General features: G+C 39.5%; 1 protein-coding gene across 1 annotated transcript in view; it reads right to left on the bottom strand.

The window, feature by feature from the left end:
* AGTPBP1 (ATP/GTP binding carboxypeptidase 1) overlaps positions 1-23,306 on the bottom strand; it is a 140,402-nt gene that overhangs the window by 109,329 nt on the left and 7,767 nt on the right. Inside the window, 2 exon segments of the mRNA XM_047754885.1 lie at positions 535-659; positions 11,880-11,944. Coding sequence (XP_047610841.1) covers positions 535-659; positions 11,880-11,911 — 157 coding nt within the window. The 5' untranslated portion in view covers positions 11,912-11,944.

Here is a 23,306-nt window from a genome sequence, read left to right as displayed (position 1 = left end):
TTTTTTTTTTGGCTTTGTCGGGGCCACACCGGTGGCATACAGAAGTTCCCAGGCTGGGGGTCGAATTGGAGCTAGCTACAGCTGCTGACAACAGCCACAGCCACAGCCACTACCAGGCCAGGTCAGAGCTGCATCTGCAACCTACACCACAGCTCACGGCAATGCCAGATCCTTAACCCACTGAGCAAGGCCAGGGATTGAACCTGCATCTTCATGCACACTAGTCAAGTTTGTTTACACACAACAGGAACTCCTACAATATCTGACATCTTTTTGACAACATTCTAAAATGAGCAGCAATGCACTTAAGGGCTGTTTGAAAATTGGGCTGGAGAGGAGGCAAACCATACATAAGTAAATGCATAATCATTTTAGAAACAAGGCTTGAAGATCACTTTCCTCTAAAGTTATTCAGCTTTCTACTTCCTGACTCTATAGGAGAAAGTTTGATTTTTACAGAAAATCATCTATTTATCAAAAACTTGAACAATTCTTAGCATCTGCTTTTAAAGAATGCCTTAGCTCAAACCTTACCTTGACTTTGAGCCAGATGAAGAATTTTTGATGTAACATATCTGGCAGTATCTGATTCTGTAGATTCAGTATTGATCTTCTCCAGCTGAGCCAGGAGTCCCACAATCCGAGAATTATTGGTAAGGCTAAAAAAAAAAAAAAGTTACTTTAAATTACGGTACATTCTACATCAATGGCAAATTCAATACTACAAAGATCGCTGTTAAAAATAAAATAGGAGTTCCCGTCGTGGCGCAGTGGTTAACGAATCCGACTAGGAACCATGAGGTTACAGGTTCGGTCCCTGCCCTTGCTCAGGGGGTTGACGATCCGGCGTTGCCGTGAGCTGTGGTGTAGGTCGCAGACGCGGCTCGGATCCCGCGTTGCTGTGGCTCTGGCGTAGGCCGGTGGCTACAGCTCCGATTCGACCCCTAGCCTGGGAACCTCCATATGCCGCGGGAGCGGCCCAAGAAATAGCAACAACAACAACAACAACAAAGACAAAAGACAAAAAAAATATAAAAAAATAAAATAAAATAAAGCTCTATCCTTCTAAAAACGTTAAGCACTTATACATGACATATTTCCTTACTCTGTTTTAGAGCTTCACATTGCTAATTAATACTCTATTGATTTATTTAAATGAGAAACATTCTATTTCAGAAAACCACAAATGTGTATTCAACTCTGCCCGGCAATCTTACACCACGTCCTGAAAGTTCGCCTCTCCAGTCTCCAAAGCAGACTTTTCACACATCCTCAAAATTCTAACCATCCCTTCTCCCCCACTCCATTCTCGGTTAGCACCCTGCTTCAGAACATAAAAATCAACAAAAAATACATTCATCTTCCCAATGCCAGCTCCTTAAACCTACCCCAATTCTCTACCCACCTTCTTTCCTCCGTGTTCCCATTACATTATACATATGTGCATCTGGTACTATTCGAGGTTTTGCCAAAAGTAAACAAAATGGACAAAGATCCGTGCCCCTCAGAGTGAACATTCTAATGGGGCAAATTCAATATGTAAATAAGTATATAGTATTAAGGCCAGTGGGAGGCACCATGAAGAAAAGCAGGTTCTGGGAATAAAAGGCACCAGGGGGGCAGAAGGTTGCAATTTGAGATAGAGTGGTCAGGAAAAATCTTGAGAGGGTACTGTTTAGGGAAATGCCTGAAAGAAGCAGGAAATTACAGTGCAGATACCCAGAGAAAGCACTGTCCAAAAGGTGGAGTCATAACCATCAGGATGCCAGGGCAGGAAGGAGTGTGCCAGATGTAGCCAATTAAAAATGAGATGCAGAGTTCCCATCGTGGTTAACGAATCCGACTAGGAACCATGAGGTTGCGGGTTTGATCACTGGCCTTGCTCAGTGGGTTAAAGAGCTGGCGTTGCTGTGAGCTGTGGCATAGCTCGTAGACGCGGCTCGGATCCTGTATTACTGTGGCCCTGGTGTAGGCTGGCAGCTACAGCTCCGATTTGACCCCTAGCCTGGGAACCTCCATATGCCGTGGGCGTGGCCCTAGAAAAGACAAAAAGACCAAAAAAAAATAAAAGAGATGCCAGTGTGGCTGCAGCCAACTTAAAGGAGAATAACGGTAAGAGCTGAGGTCTGGGGTTGGCGGGGGGAGAACCTGATCATTTAGATCTTTGTATGCTACTGTAAAGAAACTGACTTTTTTTAAACTAAGTGGGACAGGAAGGTTTTGGGCAGAATGGTGCTGCACTCTGACTTGCTTTTAAACACCTCTCTTTGGAACAATCCCTCCACCTGTGTGCCTGACTCCAGCTTTGCCTGCATTCCCAATGTACTTGCTCCCTCAGGTGATCTTCCTCTGATTCATCATTTAGTGCTCCCTTTCAACTGCACACACCCATCAGCACATGAGTGATCCAGAAGCTCGCTAGCCGCCCCATCCCCAACTCTGTTTCTCTCCTATCCTTCAAAAGAAAGGTCTGTCATTGTTCTCTCCTCTTCCTCATGTGCTGTTCACTTTTTCAAACTACTAGTTTGGCTTCTGCACTGAGGTCTCCCCAAAACCTCCTGTGGTCACTTCTTGCCCTGTCACACTCGGAATCTCAGCACTATCCAAATCAGCTCTTTCTTCACTTTCTTCTTTGGCTTTCAGTGGTTCCACACTCTCCTGATTTTCTTGCTATCACCACTTCTTTTAGATTTCTTCTAATAGCTCCTCCTCCTCCAGCAAACCTCTAGATCTGAAGACAGCCCCCCCCCCAGCTCTACCTCTATCTCATTTGCCCCAAACAATCTTATTTACCCCCACAGCTGTAATCAGAATCCATAAGCTGCCTGGCTCCAAGTCCAGCTTCATTCAACCTACTCCTCTTCTAGTCTTAACCTTCCCAAACTCACATGAACCCATCAGTTGCTCAAGACGAAAATCTAGACTCGGTTTCCCACACCCAACCCAGTATCAGCTCCATCTCTAAAGCATCTCAAATGCATTCACTTTGCTCCATATATTATTAATATTAGTACCCAAGTCCAAGCAATCATCATTTCTCCCTTGGCAATTGCAGCATCCTAAACAATCTGCTCTCGTTCTTGCTGCCAGCATACACCGGGATCCAGACACACTGACCTTCTATCCGTTCCCTTGAATATAGCAAGTTTGATCCAACCTCAAGGTCTTTATATTTGCTGTCCTCTCAACCTAGAAGATAATTTCTTCCAGTTCCTCATATAGCTGGCTCCTTCTCATTTGGGGTTACACTCTAAGGATGTCCTCAGCTCCTCTGCTTCCAATGTGAAAATGTGCCCAAAGAATTTTTCATTATTTGAAATGCTGTACGCTCCACGAACATAGAGACCTTGCATATATTATTCTATATACCCAGTACGTCAGACAGTGGCTAGCACAAAACAGGCAATACCAGCATGTTCAGAATGAACAAAAAAATATGGAAGCATGTGGAAAACAGGATATTTATAATTTTTTTGTCTGTTTAACGATTGGATTTGATGCTTTAAATATGGAGGTGTCTGAAAAGGTATCTGGATGCTGAAAAAACATAATGAACATACTATTTAAAAATGCAAATAATATATCATTTAAAATAAAACACACTATTTCCCGATTTTGCAAATGGCTGGCACAGTAGTATACAAATGAAGAAATACATATCAATATGTGCAAAGTCTCTAAATGAAAAAAAAACTCAAAAAACATTAAGAATATGTACAGTATATTATCATTAACATGAAGTTTTAAAATATATAAACCCAATACAAAAACATGCTTTAGTGTGTGTGTGTGTGTGTGTGTGTGTGTGTGTGTGTGTGTGTGTACTCTCCCCCTCCCCAACAATGGTATTAACACATTTGTCTATCTTTATTTTCTGTAAACAGGCAGTCGTAAAGGAAGGCCTGATCTGATTAAGGCCTGATCTGGTGAACATGAATTCTTTATAAATGGTACTGTAATCTTCCATAAGGAGGCAGTGTCTGGTTATCTTACTTTTGTAACATAAGCAGTTGCTGCTTACCGCTGCCTAGATCCATTACTTTATTAGGGGTGGAAATGAGTGATCCTCTATCACTCCCAATCCTTCTCTTTGTTAACTCGGACAACGCCATAATAAGAAAAATCCCTTATTTGATTATCCAGAGGTATAGTGCATCAAATAAATGCAAAACAAGTGCTAGATTTTTAATTTACCTAGATTTCCCGGTTTTCAGAAGAATGATTTCATTTCCAAAAATCCTTCCCAGGTAACAATGAAGTATTTTGGTTTCATGTGTCAATATGTACTCATAGATTTAAATGCGTTTGATACATTTTATCCACTGTAGTGCTTAATTTCAAAACTGCCCCATCTTTGATCAATGGGAGCCTCTTCATGTGGGCTCCCAAATCCTTCTGTTTAATCCTAGTCTTTGATAGCTTCCTGATTTCTGGTATGACAAGATCATTATCAGCCAGCAGTTCTGAGTGTGCTCTATGAAACTCTGAGTCCTTGAGATCCTTTCAGAAGATCTGCAGGGTCCAAAAATATTCTCGTAAAGATACTAATACACTATTCACTTTTGACAGAGTATTGATATTCCCACTGTTGTTCTGAAGGCAATGGTAGGCAAAGTGCTGGCACCATGATGCAATCAAGGCAGTGACACCAAATTGCAGTCACAGCGTAATCACTAGTGGTCATTGGGTTCTTTGAAGTTAAAAACAAAAGTGCCAGTTTCACCTGTAAGGACACAGTTTTTTAGTATTCTGGGTGCACATAAAATATTTCAGCGACATCATGAAAAATAAGGTTATGCTGAGGCTAAACACTGTGTGACTGTTTAAACTGCAGGCTGAACCAGCCACATTTTTCGTGGAACATCATTTATTTCAACTTGAAAAAAAAAAATCTGACAATGATGATTTACACTAGGGTATTTTGGCATACGTTTTCTTGGAAATAAATAGAGTCTTTCATTGAAAAGAAACAACTGATAGATTTGTTACCAATTATTAAATTTGAAATTTCAAGCAAAAATTATAATTTTGGAAAATATCATGACCTTTAGAGGCTTCCCCAACTTAAAGAATTTTCTGACAAAACCAATGGTCATATTAATAAATATAAGTTTTAAAAAACTGTGTCGTGAAGTATCATTATTTAGAAGATCTGCATAACTCAGCGAATCACTATGTTCCAAATATTGACCACTGCGTGATGTTACAAGTTCAGACATAAGTAAAAGAACCATTCAAGGTGCAAGAGAGACCAACAGATTTCAATGTAAAAGAAAACAAAGTTCACATGTATGGTTTCTGATTCTACTGTGCAACTCATCTTTAAGAAACTATCACTTATCAAGTTTTTGTGTAATATCCACTTCAATCTGAACTTCAAACTATATGGCTTTACTTCCAAAGTATATACTATTATCATTTAGAAATGTTTATTCCTCTTTATAATCATTACTCTTTTTTTTTTTCTTTTTATGGCACATGGAAGTTCCCTGGCCAGAGGGTGAATCAGAGCGGCAGCTGTGGCCTACACCATGGCCACAGAGACACCAGATCTGAGCCACATCTGCAATCTACCCTACAGTTTGCGGCAATGCCAGATCCTTAACCCTCTGAATGAGCCCAGGGCTCGAACCCACTTCCTCACAGAGACAAGGTCAGGTCCTTAACCCACTGAGCCACAAGTGAACTCCTATTACATTTGCTTTAAATACTGAACACAGAACTTTATTTTCCTCCATCATAAATGGAAAGACAATTAGCCACAATTATCTGAAAAGGCCTTTTATTCAAGTATTCCTTCCTTTTCTAAATATATATCTATGTGAGCCTGGATTGTAGTCATATACTTTCATAACAAGAACACACACAAAAAACATATATATGTATATATATTACTTATTATATATAACATGTATATTAACATATAAGTATATATAAAATATTGTGCATTATATATTAATATATACATTAACATGTGTATTATGTATAACGTAATTAATATGTGTATGTATAACATGTGTGTATTATATATACATACAGATATACAAATGTATAGCATGTGTGTGTGTTAGGTAGAATATGTATATTGATGTGTATGTATAGCATGTGTATTATATATAATACATATATCAACATATATGCATGAATAGCATATGTGTATATTAATATAGTATGTATACTGATGTGTTTATATAGTATATGTGCATTATATATAATACATATAACAATATATATGTATGCATAGCATATGTTTATATTATATATAACATGTGTGTGTGTATATATGGCAGATTAACTCAGAAGCAGATAAGAGAATATAGTTGTTGTCTATAAAGCCAGACATTAAAGAGATTTAATACAACATGCCAACTTCTAACTAAATTGTTTTTTTGTCTTTTTAGGGCCACACCCACAGCATTTGGAAGTTCCCAGGCTAGGGGTCAAATCGGTGCCCTACACCACAGCCACACCCACCAACACCAGATCTGAGCCACATTTGTGACCTACACCATAGCTCACGGCAACACTGGATCCTTAACCCACTGAGCGAGGGCAGGGATCGAACCTGTGTCCTCATGGATACTAGTCAGATTTGTTTCTGCTGAGCCATGACAGGAACTCCCCTAACTAACATTTTTGACCATTTTGTTATTTTAATGTAAAATGTCACTATGTTACTATGTAACTAGTTTATCATTTTTTAATGACTAAACACTGTTTTATTTCTCAGCTTTAATTTACAATATGGTAAATAATCAATACATAAAATAACCCACATCAACAAAAGCTTTCTGGAGTCCTCATTAATTTAAGAGCACAACGGGATTTACAAAGAGATCCTGCTGAGTAGCATTGAGAACTTTGTCTAGATACTCATGTTGCAACAGAACAAAGGGTGGGGGAAAAAAATGTAATTGTAATGTATATATGTAAGGATAACTTGATCCCCTTGCTGTACAGTGGGAAAATAAAAAAATAAATAAATAAATAAAATTTTAAAAAAAAGAGCACAACGGGGTCCTTAGCCAAAAAGTTTGAGAACTGATTCTAAACTTATCTGGTACATTCTGTGCTCTGATCTCTGGAATCAGCCCTTCTCCAAAGAACCCTGGTTCTTTGGGGTAAGAAACAGTATTAAGACATCACAGTCTGCATGCTAGAGAAGAAATACAGCTTTAAAAACAATTCTGTAACCTGGATTTTAGAAGAATCTGCATTATGGAAACCAGAATTCTGAAATATAACAATTGAGTGGGAGTTTTTTGGTTTTCTCCAATTATTTTTCTCTCAAAGGTCATCTGTCAGCATTTTTCAGTAGCTAATAAGACATCTACTATACAAAATAGTCACAAACATACAAAACACACTGAGCATAACAAGTTCTATTCCATCCCAAATTCAGAATTTGTTTTGTCAGTAACTTTTTTTTCCTTTTACGGCAAAATGTGCAGCATATGGATATTCCTGGGTTAGGGGTCAAATTGAAGCTGCAGCTGCCAGCCTACACCACAGCCACAGCAACACCAGATCCAAGCCACATCTGCAACCTACACTGCACCTTAGGGCTACACAGGATCCATAACCCACTGAGCAAGGCCAGGGATCTAAGCTGCATCTTCACGGAGACTGTGTCGGGTTCTTAACCCACTGAGCCACAACGGGAAGGCCTACCAGTAACTCTTCAAAGTTTTAATTAAATTACACCACTATCAAAACACAACTTGCAGCTAAGTTCTGAGGGTCATGGTCTTATAAATAACAGGTAGAGGGATGCATAAATTTTTTGAAGGCAGGCAAATAAATGGAAATTTAGAATGCAGGCAAGAGGATTCCCCTTTCTTTTTCTGCTTTTCTCATTGATAGAATAAAAACTGAATGAAATATTCTAAGCTGTCCCCAACTCAGCTCTAAAATGTTTAAGCCTGTTGATGCTAATGCTGAGAGAACTGTAGGGTGAACAGCAGAGGGCGGCTCTACCTCTTGAATGATTTTCACACTTCGGAAAACACAAGGGTGAAGGGGGTGGGGGTTGCTCTACAGCTGTGCAATGGGCAATTTGAGCTACCCTGCAAAGCAGGAAATTTTTAAATAAGGAGACTCAGAAAACCTTGTGCCGTCCCTCTCTTACTCTCTTTTTAGATGAATCAAAACAAAACCTAGACCAACCTGGGGAGATTCCATTTATAACTGTTAATGTCAATTATTTTTTTATTATTTTTTTTTACTTTTGTCCTTTTAGGGCAGCACCTGCGGCATATGGAGGTTTCCAGGCTAGGGGTCTAATCGGAGCTGTAGCTGCCAGCCTACACCACAGCCACAGCAATGCCAGATCTGAGCTTCGTCTGTGACCTACACCACAGCTCACGGCAATGTCGGATCCTTAACCCACTGAGCGAGGCCAGGGATGGAACCCGCAACCTCATGGTTCCTAGTAGGATTCATTTCCGCTGAGCCACGACGGGACCTCCCAAATGTCAATTACTTTCAATGAGACAATCATGGAATGGAAAATATGATCGATGTGAAATATATCAAATAACCTTCCAATATACATTTTCAAGACATCACCACTTAGATGTTTGTTTCACTGTAGCGGTCTCTGACTGCTTTTGACTCTTTGAGTTTATACTCAGCCTTAGAGCTATTTGCCTAAAAACATAAATTTTTTGGATGTACAATAGTCTATAAATATTATCTTGCAACAAATAATTTCCCAAGCAAATGTAAGGACTAAAGAACCTATCTTCACATTACAAATAAATTTTATTATCTTTTTATCTTAAGATATAAATTGAGGAGCTATTTAGCAAATAGAAAAGCAAGCATAAGTCCAAGTAAAAATTAGTATACAAACGCTCATAACAGCTTTGTTTGTAACAATCAAACACTGGAAGCATCCCAAATGTCTAAAAGTGAAATGGATAAACAGATATATCAGTACAATGGAACATTACTTATTAATCAAAAAAAGGTATGATTATAAGAGATGATTCTCAAAAATAATTGTGTTGAATTAAAGAAGGCATACCCACACCCTTAATTTCTGCTCCAACCCCCCCAAAAGACTTATTGTATGGTTCCATTTATACAAAATTCTAAAAAATTAAACAAATCTGTAGTGTCAGAGAGAAGATCAGTGGTTGCCTGGAGTGACGGATGGGGTGGGAGAGAAAGATTACCAAAGGGCAAAGGGAGTTCCTGTCGTGGCTCAGGGGAAATGAGTCTGACTAGTAGCCATGAGGACACAGGTTCGATCCCTGGCCTCACTCAGCGGGTTAAGGATCTGGCATTGCTATGAGCTGTGGTATAGGTCGCGGATGCGGCTGAGATTTGGAGTGGCTGTGGCTGTGGTGTAGGCCGGCAGCTACAGCTCTGATTCAACCCCTTGCCTGGGACCATATTACATGACCTCCATATGCTGCAGGTGTGGCCCTAAAAAGACAAAAAATGGGCGGGGCAATCAGGAGGCATTTGAGCATGATAAAGATGTGCATTATTTTGATTGAGAGGATGATTTCATAATTATATGCATACTTACCAAACAGTACTCTTCATGTATAGCTTGAAGTATGATTATTATATCTCAATAAAGCTGCTTAAAAATGTACAGGTGACCTTAACAAGTACAGTTGGTGTAGTAGATAAAGCAGGACCAAACAGGAGTAGTTGGAGAGTGTGAAATGAGACACAGATTGCATTTATTGGCTATTTCAAAATGTGTGGCTTTTAATGAAATCAGATAAAGTGAGTAGTAACGGAAGAGCCAAGTCTAAATATTAGAAAGCCCAGATCACATTTAAATGGTCAGGAATGGAGGAACTGAAGATTCAAGATAGAAGAATGCTAATGATTAAAAGATCCTGAGGGAGTTCCAGTTCCCATTGTGGCTCAGTGGTTAACGAATCCGACTAGTATTCATGAGGTTGCAGGTTCGATCCCTGGCCTTGCTCAGTGGGTCAAGGATCCGGCGTTGCCGTGAGCTGTGGTATAGGTCGCAGATCCGGCTCGGGTCCTGCGTTGCTGTGGCTCTGGCGTCGGCGGGCGGCTACAGCTCCGATTAGACCCCTAGCCTGGGAACCTCCATATGTGGCCCTAAAAAGACAAAAAAATTAAAATAAAAATAAAAAAATAAAAGACCCTGAAAAGGAAGACAGGAAGTGAAATCTACAACACAGGTGACACTATTAGTCTCTGACAAGAAAGGTGACACATCCTCTGTTGTAGTAAATAACAGGAGGGTAGGTAGAGGACAGAATCAGAAAGAGGGGGGTGTGTAAACTTTGGGTGAGATGTAGGAGGATAATAAACTGTATATATCTCTGTGCTGTCATGAGAGAAAGTCAATTGCCAAGGGTATGTATATGATACATCTGAGGGTTTGGAAGGTATAAAGTGTAAAAGAGTCATTACATAAATTGAGAAAATGAGCTTTATAGGAACCACAGGAATAAGATTGCTGGGCTCTGTTCAGGTCGATGATAAGTAATTTTCAGCCTTATTTTCCGAGTTAAGTTCATCCTCCAACATCATTCGGCTGCTTGGTAAAGGTCTACCCAGGGAAAGGACTTGGTCCGGTATGCATGATGAAAAAAAGACAAAGTGAGGAAAACCATTCCAGGTATTTGGAAGAGGGCAAAGATGAACCATGGACCCTGTGCCGGCTAAGAGAGGAAGAGATGAATAAGAGAAAATCAAAATCAGCAGGTGAGAACTCTGGGGAAGGGAGAGCTCTTGCAGTAGCGAGATTTGAACAAGTGAACTCGAAAAATCAAAGATGATTGTTGGAGAAGGAAAAGTCTGAATAAGCACTTTGATGTGAGAGTTTTGCTGATGATAACATGTAGGGCATGACCACGATGCTGGACAGTGGGGAGTACAGAAAAATTCTGCTGCTAGTATCTCATAAAACCTGATTACTTGATGTGACTGGTCACCCACTCACATGCCAATCTAACCCGTCCAACTATAATCTGTGTCGAAACGCGGCAAGAATCAATATTCTACCCACCCCTCCAGATGTGCTAAAAAGTAAGAAATCCTCAAGCCAGCCCTGCCTCTTCAAGTCCATATTACACAATAAACACCTATGTATGAGGTCCTGGTTTTCTAACTCTATGGGCCTCACAATTTAACATTTCACTATACCCTGGTTAAACCACGAAATCGCATTTGTGCAGGGTTTTCTCATCAGATTATAAGCGTCATGTAAAAAAAGAGAAGAGGGCTCATTTCTTTAGGACATACTCAATACCCATTTTCTGAAAAACACTATATTTTGTGTTCTATTTATGCTTCTTTTCTCCCTTCACAGAGTCAGTGTTGAGTTAGGTATATCAAAGGGTTTAACAGATACCTCGCAGTTGAGAAATATATCTAAAAGTAACAAAAATCAATAAACTAAAGAGAGCACCGACAGAAGCCTCTAAAGATGGAAAGTATATAGTAAATTTTTTGTATAAATTAATGTGCTTTGAGCAAGTCTAATGTAATAAAAAAAGAAATTCAGTGGCCAGACAGTATATAAATGAATGAGCCCAGCTGTATTCTAGTAAAAGTTTATGTACACCGAAATTTGAACTTCATATAATCTTCATGTGTCATAAAGTATTCTTATTTCCCCCCCCCAACATTTAGAAATGCAGCACCATTCTTGGCTCACAAGCCATACAAAAACAAGAGATAGCCTGGGTTTGGCCCACAGGTCAGAGTTTGCTGATCCCTGCTTTAACTGAAAAGTTAAACACTAATAAATAATAATAAAATAACATAAATATAACATGCTATATTAAAACAAATAACTTTTAAGCAAAAAGTTTCAAATAGCAACTTCATGTATTGTTCCTGTAATTTACATATACTGGTATTTAGGATGACAGTACCTTTTCTCTGGTACCACTTTTAACTTGCTCATCTTGAGTTACTTCATTTCACCATTGCAGATAATCTGAAAAAAAAAAATTCAATGATATTAAACACGATTTTGTTTTCTATATATTAGATGTCATAAAAGTCATACAACCGAAAGTTTTTATTATGAACAACACAAGATAAGACTGGAAACCACAGGAGAATGTTTGATTTTTATGTGCCTCTGGCAGGTCACTTCAGTGTGCAATGTGTGACTATTAAATTATCTAAAATCAGCCAGTAGAATGTTATTAAAAATCCTGGGGCTGGAGTTCTCATCGTGGCTCAGTGGTTAACGAATCCGACTAGGAACCATGAGGTTGCAGGTTCGGTCCCTGGCCTTGCTTAGTGGGTTAAGGATCTGGCGTGAGCTGTGGTGTAGGTCGCAGACTCAGCTCTGATCTGGCGTTGCTGTGGCTGTGGTGTAGGCCGGTGGCTACAGCTATGATTAGACCCCTAGCCTGGGAACCTCCATATGCCATGGGTGTGGCCCTGGAAAAAGACAAAAAAGACAAAAAAAAGGGGGGGGGGGGTCTTTTCAAAATCATATACCCAAAACAGCAAAGGAACTTGAAAAAAAAAGGATAAATTATAAGACATGAGAAAAGCATCTGGAGGAGGAGCTCCAGGAAGAGTGAGGAGAAGGAGAAGCAGCCAGAGAGTCACAGAAGAAGAAGAACAAGGAATGTTATTCTTAAGAGCAGACAAAGAGGGGGACAGAGATGGGGGTACTGACTCAAGAAATGAAGCACCAAGGGATAAAAAAAAAAAAACCCTGGTGCTACCAAAATGCACAAACATTACATAGTTTATGATAAAGTGCCAAGATTCCTTTGGCAACAATTCAAACTGTCCTTCCTGATCTAATAGTCCACCTTAAAATATTCAAAAACAAGCACAGCATCCTGTGACTAGTGTATTGTCCACTATTCACATGGCAGTCAAATACTAGTAAATACGTACGACTATTTCTATATGAAAACACTATTTTTTTCGTCTTTTTGTCTTTATAGGGCCGCACCTGCGGCAATATGGAGGTTTCCAGGCGAGGGGTCAAATTGGAGCAGCTGCCAGCCTACACCACAGCCACAGCAACGTCAGATCCGAGCCACATCTGCGACCTACACCACAGCTCAGGGCAACACCAGGTCCTCAACCCACTGAGCAAGGCCAGGGATTGAAAATGCTTTTTAGTGCACAAAAAATTGTTCAGACAGAGCAAAAACCTGTGAAAACATCATCTCATTTAATATACTTATGCATATATTCCTTCAATCAATATAGATTTCATCTTTAGAAAGTACACATTACACATTTTAAAACCTTAATTTTTTGGTTTGTTTGTTTGTTTTGTCTTTTTAGGGCCACACCTGCAGCAAACGGAGGTTCCCAGGCTAGGGGTCAAATCAGAGCTGTAGCCGCTGGCCTACGCCACAGCCACACAGGATCCAGGATCCACACAGCATCTTCGACCTACACCACAGTTCCCGGCAACACTGGACCCTTAACCCCCTGAGCAAGGCCAAGGATCGAACCCGCATCGTCATGGATGCTAGTCGGGTTCACTAACCGCTGAGCCACGACGGGAACTCCTTTTTTTTAATAGTAGTTATTTAATACAGGAATGGGTGACACAGGTGTTGCAAGGCTAACAAGCAAAAGGAGAAGCCTAGGGAGAGTATTCTGGATATCTTTCATCAATAACAAAGAATGTTAACAAAATAAACATTTTTTTTCATTTTTCTTACTACCTCAATTATAAATGAGGAAACATGTATTCAGAATTATGTACAGGATGGTTCAAAAGTAACAGAACCGGGAGTTCCCGTCGTGGCGCAGTGGTTAACGAATCCGACTAGGAACCATGAGGTTGCAGGTTCGGTCCCCGCCCTTGCTCAGTGGGTTAACGATCCGGTGTGGCCACTGTGAACTGTGGTGTAGGTTGCAGACGCGGCTTGGATCCCGCGTTGCTGTGGCTCTGACGTAGGCCAGTGGCTACAGCTCCAATTCGACCCCTAGCCTGGGAACCTCCATATGCTGTGGGAGCAGCCCAAGAAATAGCTAAAAAGACCAAAAAAAAAAAAAAAGTAACAGAACCCTGTGAAACCTGTACTAGTCAATAACTGATTATATAGGACCAGGTGTCAAAACCAATGGTTAAGGGACCAGTTTATTCCTATATGCTTACAATATATGCCCCTGTCACACCACATACATGAATCCTACAGTCTAATTCATCCCGGACCTGAGCAGCTTATCACCACTGGTGACTACAAAAGCAACCACAATGGGTTCCTTCATTTCCTCAAGGTTTTGAGGAAAAAGAAGCAGCAACCCAAGGTTCCTGATACAACCACAATAAGAAATCAAGAAATGGCAAAAAGACAAATAATAATAATTACAATAATTTTTAAAAAAATGGAGTTTCCATCGTGGCACAGTGGTTAACGAATCTGACTAGGAACCATGAGGTTGCGGGTTCGATCCCCGCCCTTGCTCAGTGGGTCAAGGTTCTGGCGTTGCTGTGAGCTGTGGTGTAGGTCGCAGACACGGCTAGGATCCTGCGTTGCTGTGGTTCTGGCGTAGGCTGGCAGCTACAGCTCCGATTCGACCCCTAGCCCAGGAACCTCCATATGCCACAGGAGTGGCCCAAGAAATGGCAAAAAGACAAAAAAAAAAGAATTTAAAGAAATCATATGGTTTAATACCTAGTATCTCAGTGGTCGCTTGTTCGACTTTTCAACAAGCACCTTGTAAACTAGACAATTTATTGAACTATGTGTACTGTGTATTTTCTATTTCTCACCACTATCATTAAAGCTCCATAAGGGCAGAAATCTTTGTTTTGCTCACTAATGTTTTCCCAAGAACAGTGTCAGCACACTGCAGGTGCTAAATAAATTTCTGAATGAGCAAACAAAGACTGGTTTGGAGACTATTTTATGACACAATGAGCAAGGAGTCTTCATTTTTAAAAAAATCTAATAATACAGTGGATGTGGCATACTGGCACAATATCATCTACCCCCATTTCTCTCCAGTGTGCCTTTCTATACTATGGGAACAAGGAATGTGAAAGCTTTAAAAAAAAAAAAAAAGTACTTCCCAGACTCCCTGCAGCTAGGGATCCAGATGTGTTTAAATCCGCCAATCTCAATTACATCATTCATGAGATTTATGAGACTGAAACTCAGACATAGGCCACCTGATTCCACAGGAAGTACCAACTTAGGCATACTTAGTTCTCCGACGGCAGTGCAGGCAGAGGTCCCAAAGTCCAGCCCAAGGTTTCTCAACGTGGGGTCCACAAGCTGTTGCTAGAAGGCTTTGAAACCTCATGAATGGGGGCGGGGGGTTCTCTCTCTTCTACTTTTGTGCACCAAGCAATGGCAGCATAACAAACAATTTGGTTACAAATCGGCAGTGTATGTGTGCGCGCGCGCGCACACAGTAGGGCCACGTTCATTTGGTGAGAGGTGGCCTTGATAACTGGAGGCTGTGTGGCACAGGGAGGTAATAACGGGCCAAAGAGTATGAGCCTCTGCCTCTCAAATGACCTCCCCTAATTCCCCCTCTGCACTGCCAACTGCCTTACAGGAGCAAACTAGCTCTACGAGTGTAATGAAAAACTGGAGGGAAATTTTTAATTTTAATGAAAAAACGGTACATCCTGTTGCCCTCATTCCTAATGCTTTGCTATCAGTGTGAATATTCCAAAACTGGACTGAATAAATGACAAAGAACCTATATTGTGAATTTTTTGGACTTTCAGTGATGTTCTCATTGAGTTGTTTGGTATGCCCTTCTGTCTCACATAGTAACATCTGTAATTTACAAATATGCCCGATAATCCAATGTGGCAATTTTTGAGGTGGAGGTATGACAGGAGGTCCGGGGGGACAAGTCTGGTAAGATTAGTAACGAAGAACTGTATCTTGTGATCATTTCAATAAATTAGCGCAAAAAGACACACAAAAAATACATCTTTACAATGAACACTACTATATCAATGGGTTTATACAATGGGATATCCTATTGCATTTTGCGCTGTCTGTAGAGAACATTTCAAGTGCAGCAAGTGGCTCCAGCAATGTTCAAAACACACAGCTGCGAATTACACTCATCTGACAAGTTAGTGGATTCTCAAAACAAACATGAGGAAGCTTTTGCTTAAATAAGTCAATGTACTGACATGACACGTGATGTTAAAGACTTAATGTGTTAAATAGAAAAACAAGTTTATCTAGATTATCTAGATGGATGAGCCAACAGAGTTCATTATCTGTGATATCTGTAAGATTATATGATAGATACATTATGTGCTTATAAGATTTGAAAATGGTGAAATCAAGAAAACATTTTTTGATACAGAGTACGGCCCCAAGCCAGCAAATGACAGGATATTTAATGTTTTGTCCTCCTGTCTAGAAACAAAAGGTCTGTCTTGGAGACACTACGTTGGCCTCTGTGCTGAAAAGGTCCCATCGACGGCTGACTCCACATGAAGATGTGCCACTCTTGTTTAAAAAAGAAATAAAGAAAGAATCTGACTTTACAACACAGTGTTTTCTTCATAGAGAACTGCTTGTGTCCAAAAGCTCTGGGAGATGAAATGAAGAAGTTCTATTTGAAGCCACATAAAATGATTAACTTTATTAAACAAAAACCTGTTCACACTGGAGTTCCCGTTGTGGCTCAGCGGTAGTGATCCCAACCAGTATCCATGAGGACACAGGTTCTATCCATATGCTGAAGGTGTGGCCCTAAAAAACAAATTGAAAACCAAATATTTCAATTTGGTTTATTATCCTCCTGCGATTTTGCAGGACACTACTCTGATAGAAATCCAGCACTTTTGAGGGACAAATCAGTCAACCTCATCTTGAGTTTATAATCAGACTGCACACAGCATACAAAATTCATCTTCTTCAAAGTCAAGTTCTCGGCCTGTGCGAAAGATTCGGATAAAGGGTCCATCATTCAGTCTTATACTTGTTTGAAAAGAAAGGGAAAATACTGTTCAATTTTATTTCTAAATGTTCTTCTTCTAGGTCAGCGAGACTTGAGATCTGCAGCTTTTTTCTCTTTCAAACCCAAGCAGCAATAGGAGCATCTTTTGATAGCCTTTTGTCCCTTGATTCCCCGCCCCCCTCCACTGCCAAATGCTGTCACGTAAAGTCAGAATGGTTCCTCTGAGGTCTCGCAGAGAGTTGTTCATTCGCCTCATGTGATAACACACGTTTGTTAAGTTGGCTAGTTTCCGTAGCCATTCTTCATCCTTTAAGCACTTAGCAGAGTCTGGCCTGCTGGGTTTGTGAAAGTCCCTCTGTGGTTTACCATTCAGCTCAGTTGCCCTCTGGGAACTCTTCAGCTGCTAAGCTCCTGGGTTTCTGCAGGTAGCGGGAGATTTATGTGCTTGTGCTCTTTGTCCAGGTTTTCACATAGTTCTGTAAACATTTTTGAGTGAACAGGTTTTTTGTTTTGTTTTGTTTTGCTTTTGCTTTTTTTTAGGGTGGCATCCATGGCATCTGGAAGTTCCCAGGCTAGGGGTCAAATTGGAGCTGCAGCTGCCGGCCTACACCACAGCCATAGCAATGTGGGATCCCAGCTGTGACCTACACCATAGCCCACAGCAATGCCAGATCCTTAACCCACTGAGTGAGGTCAGGGATTGAACTGGTGTCCTCATGGATGCTAGTCAGATTCGGTTCCACTGAGCCATGATGGGAACTCTGGTTTTCAACTTTTTATGTGAACTTTTTTATTTAATAAGCATCAAGAGCAAGGAGGAAACCATCTCCTGTCAGTTAAAATGAAATCTGTGAATGGTTATTTCAACAAAAGAAAACAAAAACAAGTTTCATATGAAAGAGATAAACTTCACTCTTTAGTTTTCGAAACATCTTTATTGTATAAAGCTTTTCCATAAAAGATCAAGAAGCCTATATATGCATGTGTGTGTGTGTGTGTGTGTGTGTGTGTGTATGCATATATATATATATATATATATATATATATATATAAAATCATTTGTAACTTTTGGACCTATATTTGAGCCTCATCATGTCAGAAAAAAAAAAAGATTTTTTTGAATTCTGGTATATAAATTATAACAGGCTGTATTTTATTAATATTACTTTTTGGGCTTATGGGTTTTAGTAGCTTTGCTATTTACAATGTCAATAATTTTCAGGTTTGCAGTTAATGCTGGTTAAAAATCAATTTACAGTGGTACTGGCAAAAAGACAGAAAAAGACATCAATGGAATAAAACTGAAAGTCTAGAAATAAATACATACATCTATAGCCAACTGATTATTGATAAGGATGCCAAATCCATTCCATGATAAAAGAATAGTCTCTTCTCTTGCTAGGACAACTGGATTTCCACATGCAAAAGAATTACGCTGCACTTCTACTAACACTGTATGTAAAAATTAACTCAAAACAAATCAATGATCTAAAACTCTAAAACTCTTAGAAGAAAAAATGGAGGTAAGTCTATATGACACTGAATTTGGCAATGGACTCTTAGTTATGGCAACAAAAGCACAAGGAACAAAAGAAAAAATACATAAATTGGACTTCAAAATTAACAACTTTTGTGCATCAAAGGACATTATTAAGAAAGTGTAAAGACAATATACAGAGTAGAAGAAAATATCCACAAATCTGATCAGGATTTAATATCCAGAATATACACAGAACACCTACAACTCACAATAAAAAGACTGTCTGATTGAAAAACAGGCAAAGGGTTTGAATAGACATTTTCCCAAAGAAGATATACAAATGGCCAATCAGCACACGAAGAGATGCTCAACACCATTAGTCATTAGGTAAATGCAAATTAGAATCCCAATATTACTTCACCCCAGGATGGCTATAATAAAAAATAAAAATAAAAAAAAGAAAACAGTAAATAACAAGTGTGGTCAAGAATGTGAATAAAGGGAGTTCCCGTTGTGGTGCAGTGGTTAACGAATCTGACTAGAAACCATGAGGTTGTGGGTTTGATCCCTGCCCTTGCTCAGTGGATCCAGCGTTGCCGTGAGCTGGGGTGTGGGTTGCAGACGCGGCTCAGATCCCACGTTGCTGTGATTCCGGCGTAGGCAGGTAGCTACGGCTCCGATTGGACCCCTAGCTTGGGAACCTCCATGTGCCTCAGGCAGCAGCCCTAGAAAAGGCAAAAAGACAAAAAAAAAAAAAAAAGGAATGTGAATAAATCGAAACTCTTCATACAATGCTGGTGGCAATGTAAAATGGTGCAACTACTACGGAAAACAGTTCAGTGGTTCCTCAAAAGCTACATATAGACCTACCAAGTGACCCAGCAATTCTACTCCTAGGTACATATGCACGAGAATTGAAAACGGAGACTTGAACAGACAATTGTATGTCGAATTGAAAACGGAGACTTGAACAGACAATTGTATGTCGACGTGCATAGTGGGATTATTCCCAACACCAAGACGCAGAAACAACCTAAGTGTCCACCAAGAGATGAGTGAGCAGACTGTGTATATACATGATGGAATGTTATTTACCCAGTCAAAGGAATAAAGTTCCAACATACGTGACAATATGAATGAATGCTGAAAATATACTGAGTGAGATAAGCCAGAAACAAAACAACAAATATTCTATGCTCCCACTTATATAAAGTATCTATAACAGGAGTTTGCTGGTGGCCTAGCAATTAATGATCCAGTGTTATCAATGCTGTGATTCTGGTCACTGCTGTAGCCTGGGTTTGATCCCTGGCCCGGGAAACTCTGTAAGCTGCAGGCACAGCAAAAAAAAACAAAACAAAAAACACCCTCAGAGTTCCGGGCATGGCTTGGTGGTTAACAAACCTGACTAGGAACCATGAGGGTGCGGGTTCCATCCCTGGCCTCGTTCAGTGGGTTAAGGATCCAACGTTGCCCAGAGGTGTGGTGTAGGTCACAGACTCGGCTCAGATCGGGTGTTGCTGGGGCTGTGGTGTAGGCCGGCGGCTGCGGCTCCAATTAGACCCCTAGCCTGGGAACCTCCATATGCCGCAGGTGCAGCCCTCAAAAAGATAAAAAGACCAAAAAAAAAAAAAACTGAGTTAAAAAAAGAGAGAAGGGCTGTGGATACTCCTAGGTCAACCCATATACACTTCAATTGTAATATTAACTTTACCTAAGAGTATTATCATTCCTCTAATGCCTAACTGCTATTTTTAAAAAAGTAGTCTACAATGAGATACCACTTCATACCTACTAGAATATCTATAATTAAAAACACAGATAATGAAAAGAATCTGTGGACATGGAGAAACTAGAATCCTCATACATTGTTGATGGGAATGTAAAACGGTACAGCTGCTTTGAAAACAGCCTAGCAGTTCCTCAAAAGGCTAAACATAAAGTGGCCATAATGACTCCACTAGTTCATTTCTTAGGACATACTCAAAGAAGTGAAAACATATCCATACAAAAAACTATACATAAATATTCATAACAGCATTTATCATAATAACCAAAAAGTGGAAACCACCTAAATGCCCATCAACTGACGAATGGATAAATAAAATGCAGTATATCCATTCAGTGCAATATTATGCGGTGACAAAAAGAGACAAGGTACTTAGATGTGCTATCTGGATGAAGCTTAACAATATTATGTTCAGTGGAAGAAGCCAGTCAAGAAAAAAGCACATAATTATATAATTCCATCTATATGAAATATAGAGAGGAAGTTGATTAGCAGTTACCTGGGACAAGGAGAGATGAGAATGGGTGAGCAGGAAGAGGCTTAAAAGGATGTGGGGCTTCTTTGGGTAGTAATGAAAAGGTTCCTAAAATTGATTGGGCTGATGGCTGCACAACTCTGTAAATGTACTAAAATGCACTGAATTACATACTTTAACTGGTGACATTGTCTGATATGTGAGTTATATCTCAATAAAACCTTTTTTTAAAAAAATTTTAGTCTCTGCAGATAGCTTCATAATTCAACAATTCCAAAATTATGATAATGGACTCAGACCTTCTGTACTTCCAAGCCTGCTTCCCATGATGGAATACAGTATCTTTTACACGAAAGCAAAACTACTGATCCACCTGGCTCTTGGGGAGATATATTCTGAGTTATTTACCCAAAAGAGGTTTGGGGGGGGGAAGCTACACTAAAAATCATGCTGCCACATAAAAATCCACAGTATACACTTCCCTAAATTGGGAGAAGAGTCTGTATGAGTTGCCTTTTATATGTTTAAAGGTGACTTATACTAGAATTAAATGTGAGACTCTGGCCTTAAGAGAAATCATACAAACAAGATAAACTTGCTCAAGATAGCCCACACAACAAGGAAAAGTAAACAATTTTGTATAGTCTAGTTCACAAAAAGTACAAAGTTTTGGACCTCCTGAATACTTGAGATTTTTCTAATCTTTTGCTCTCAAGTAGAATTAGTTCCAGAGCCTAGAGAATCTAAAAACTGAAACCCTCAGTTTTCACTGGCTTAATCCTGAAATCAGGCTCATCAGCCAAGTCAATAACTAGCACCCACACTCGAGGCATCAAGATTTCATACATGTGAACTGTCCTAATTTTCATTCCACAAACATGCCGCAGAAGAAATTCCAACACACGGCAAAGGTAAAGTTGTATATTCTAAATATATCAACACTCCAAATACACATTGTTTTAAATTTAAGTCAAACTGCTAAAATAAGAAAAAAAAAATGTCAAGAAGCATTCACTGTTCACACTCCAAAGCCCCATCAAAATCTTTTAAAAACAAGCTGAGGAAATATGATTCCCTTTGACTTGTCTGGCTTAAACAACTTGGTCCAGTTCCCATTCAACTAGAAAGACTTCGCGCTTTTGCTCACATCTCTTTACTAATGGGTCTCCCCACTGGCTATCATTAGCCACAAAGCTTCCACTGTTTAAAAAACATTTGGGAAGCACTGCTCTAATCAATAACTATAACCTTTGCTGTTAAGCACCAGATAATTGTTCTTGCTGGAATGGTTGTGGGCAACTAGGAAGAGACTGCAGTTAAAAAAGATCTGAGGAGCGGGTTCTAACCATGGTGAATGGGAAAACAAGTATGCTGGAAAAGCCATCATCTTTTTTCAGGGCTCTCTAATTGTTTCATCATCTGAAAGGAAGAAATCACTTTTGAGAACATCAGGGAGGACTATTCCCCCATACCAACTATGTCAATATGATGGAAAATTTGCAAATCCTGATTATTTCATAAGGAAGATCTCAAAGAATGTGTTTATACCCTTGGCAACATAATTAAAGGAAAAAGAAACTCTGAAGGAAGAAGGTAAATAATATCTGGTGTCTACAGGAAAGAGGAGTAACATTCCCAGCAATGGGCAGATAAAGATCATCACCATTTAAATGAAGAGCAAATTTTTTGACGAAGGACATTCTGGCTGGCAGAAGGTGGTATCTCACAGCAGTTTTGACTTCCATTTCTCTAATGATTAGAGATGTTAAGCTTTTTTCATATGTTTTTTGGCCACCTGTATGTCGTCTTTGGAGAAATATCTATTTAGATATTCTGCTTTTTTTATCAATTGTTTTTTGGATATTGAGCTACATGAGGTGTTTGTATATTTTGGACATTAATCCCTTGTCAGTCACTTCATTTGCAAATATTCTCTCCCATTCTGTGGGCTGTCTTTTCATTTTGTTTATAGTTTTCTTTGCCATGGAACAACTTTTAAGTTTAATTAGGTCCCATTTGTTTATTTTTGTTTTTATTTTCATTACTCTAGGAGGTGGATCTGAGAAGATACTGCTATAATTTATGTCAGAGTGTTCTGCCTTTGATTTCCTCTAAGAGTTTTATAGTATGCAGTCTTACATTTAGGTCTTTAAAGCATTTTGAGTTTATTTTTGTGTATGGCATTAGAGAATGCTCTCATTTCATTCTTTTACACATAGCTGTCCAGTTTTCCCAGCACCTCTTATTTAAGAGACTGTCTTTTCTCCACATTCTTGCCTCCTTTGTTGTAGATTAGCTGCCCATAAGTAAGTGGGTTTACCTCTATGCTTTCTATCCTGTTCCACTGATCTATATTCCTGTTTTTGTGCCAGTATCATACTGTTTTGGTGACTGTAGCTCTATAGTATAGTCTTAAGTCAGGGCGCCTGATTCCTGTGGCTCCATTTTTCCTTCTCAAGAATAGCTTTGGCTATTCTGGGTCTCTTATGTTTCCATACAAATTTAAAATTTTTTTGTTCTATCTCTGTGAAAATTGTCCTCAGTAATGTGCTAAGGACTGTATTGAATCTGTAAAAGTCTATAAACAATAAATGCTGGAGAGGGTATGGAGAAAAGGAAACCCTCTTACACTATTGGTGGGAATATAAACTGATAAAACCACTATGGAAAACAGGATGGAAATT

Source organism: Phacochoerus africanus, chromosome 12 (assembly GCF_016906955.1).
Source record: "Phacochoerus africanus isolate WHEZ1 chromosome 12, ROS_Pafr_v1, whole genome shotgun sequence".
In the NCBI taxonomy this organism is placed as follows: Eukaryota; Metazoa; Chordata; class Mammalia; order Artiodactyla; family Suidae; genus Phacochoerus; species Phacochoerus africanus.
Note: the sequence above shows the minus strand (reverse complement) of the source record. Positions and strands in the feature narration are given on the sequence as shown.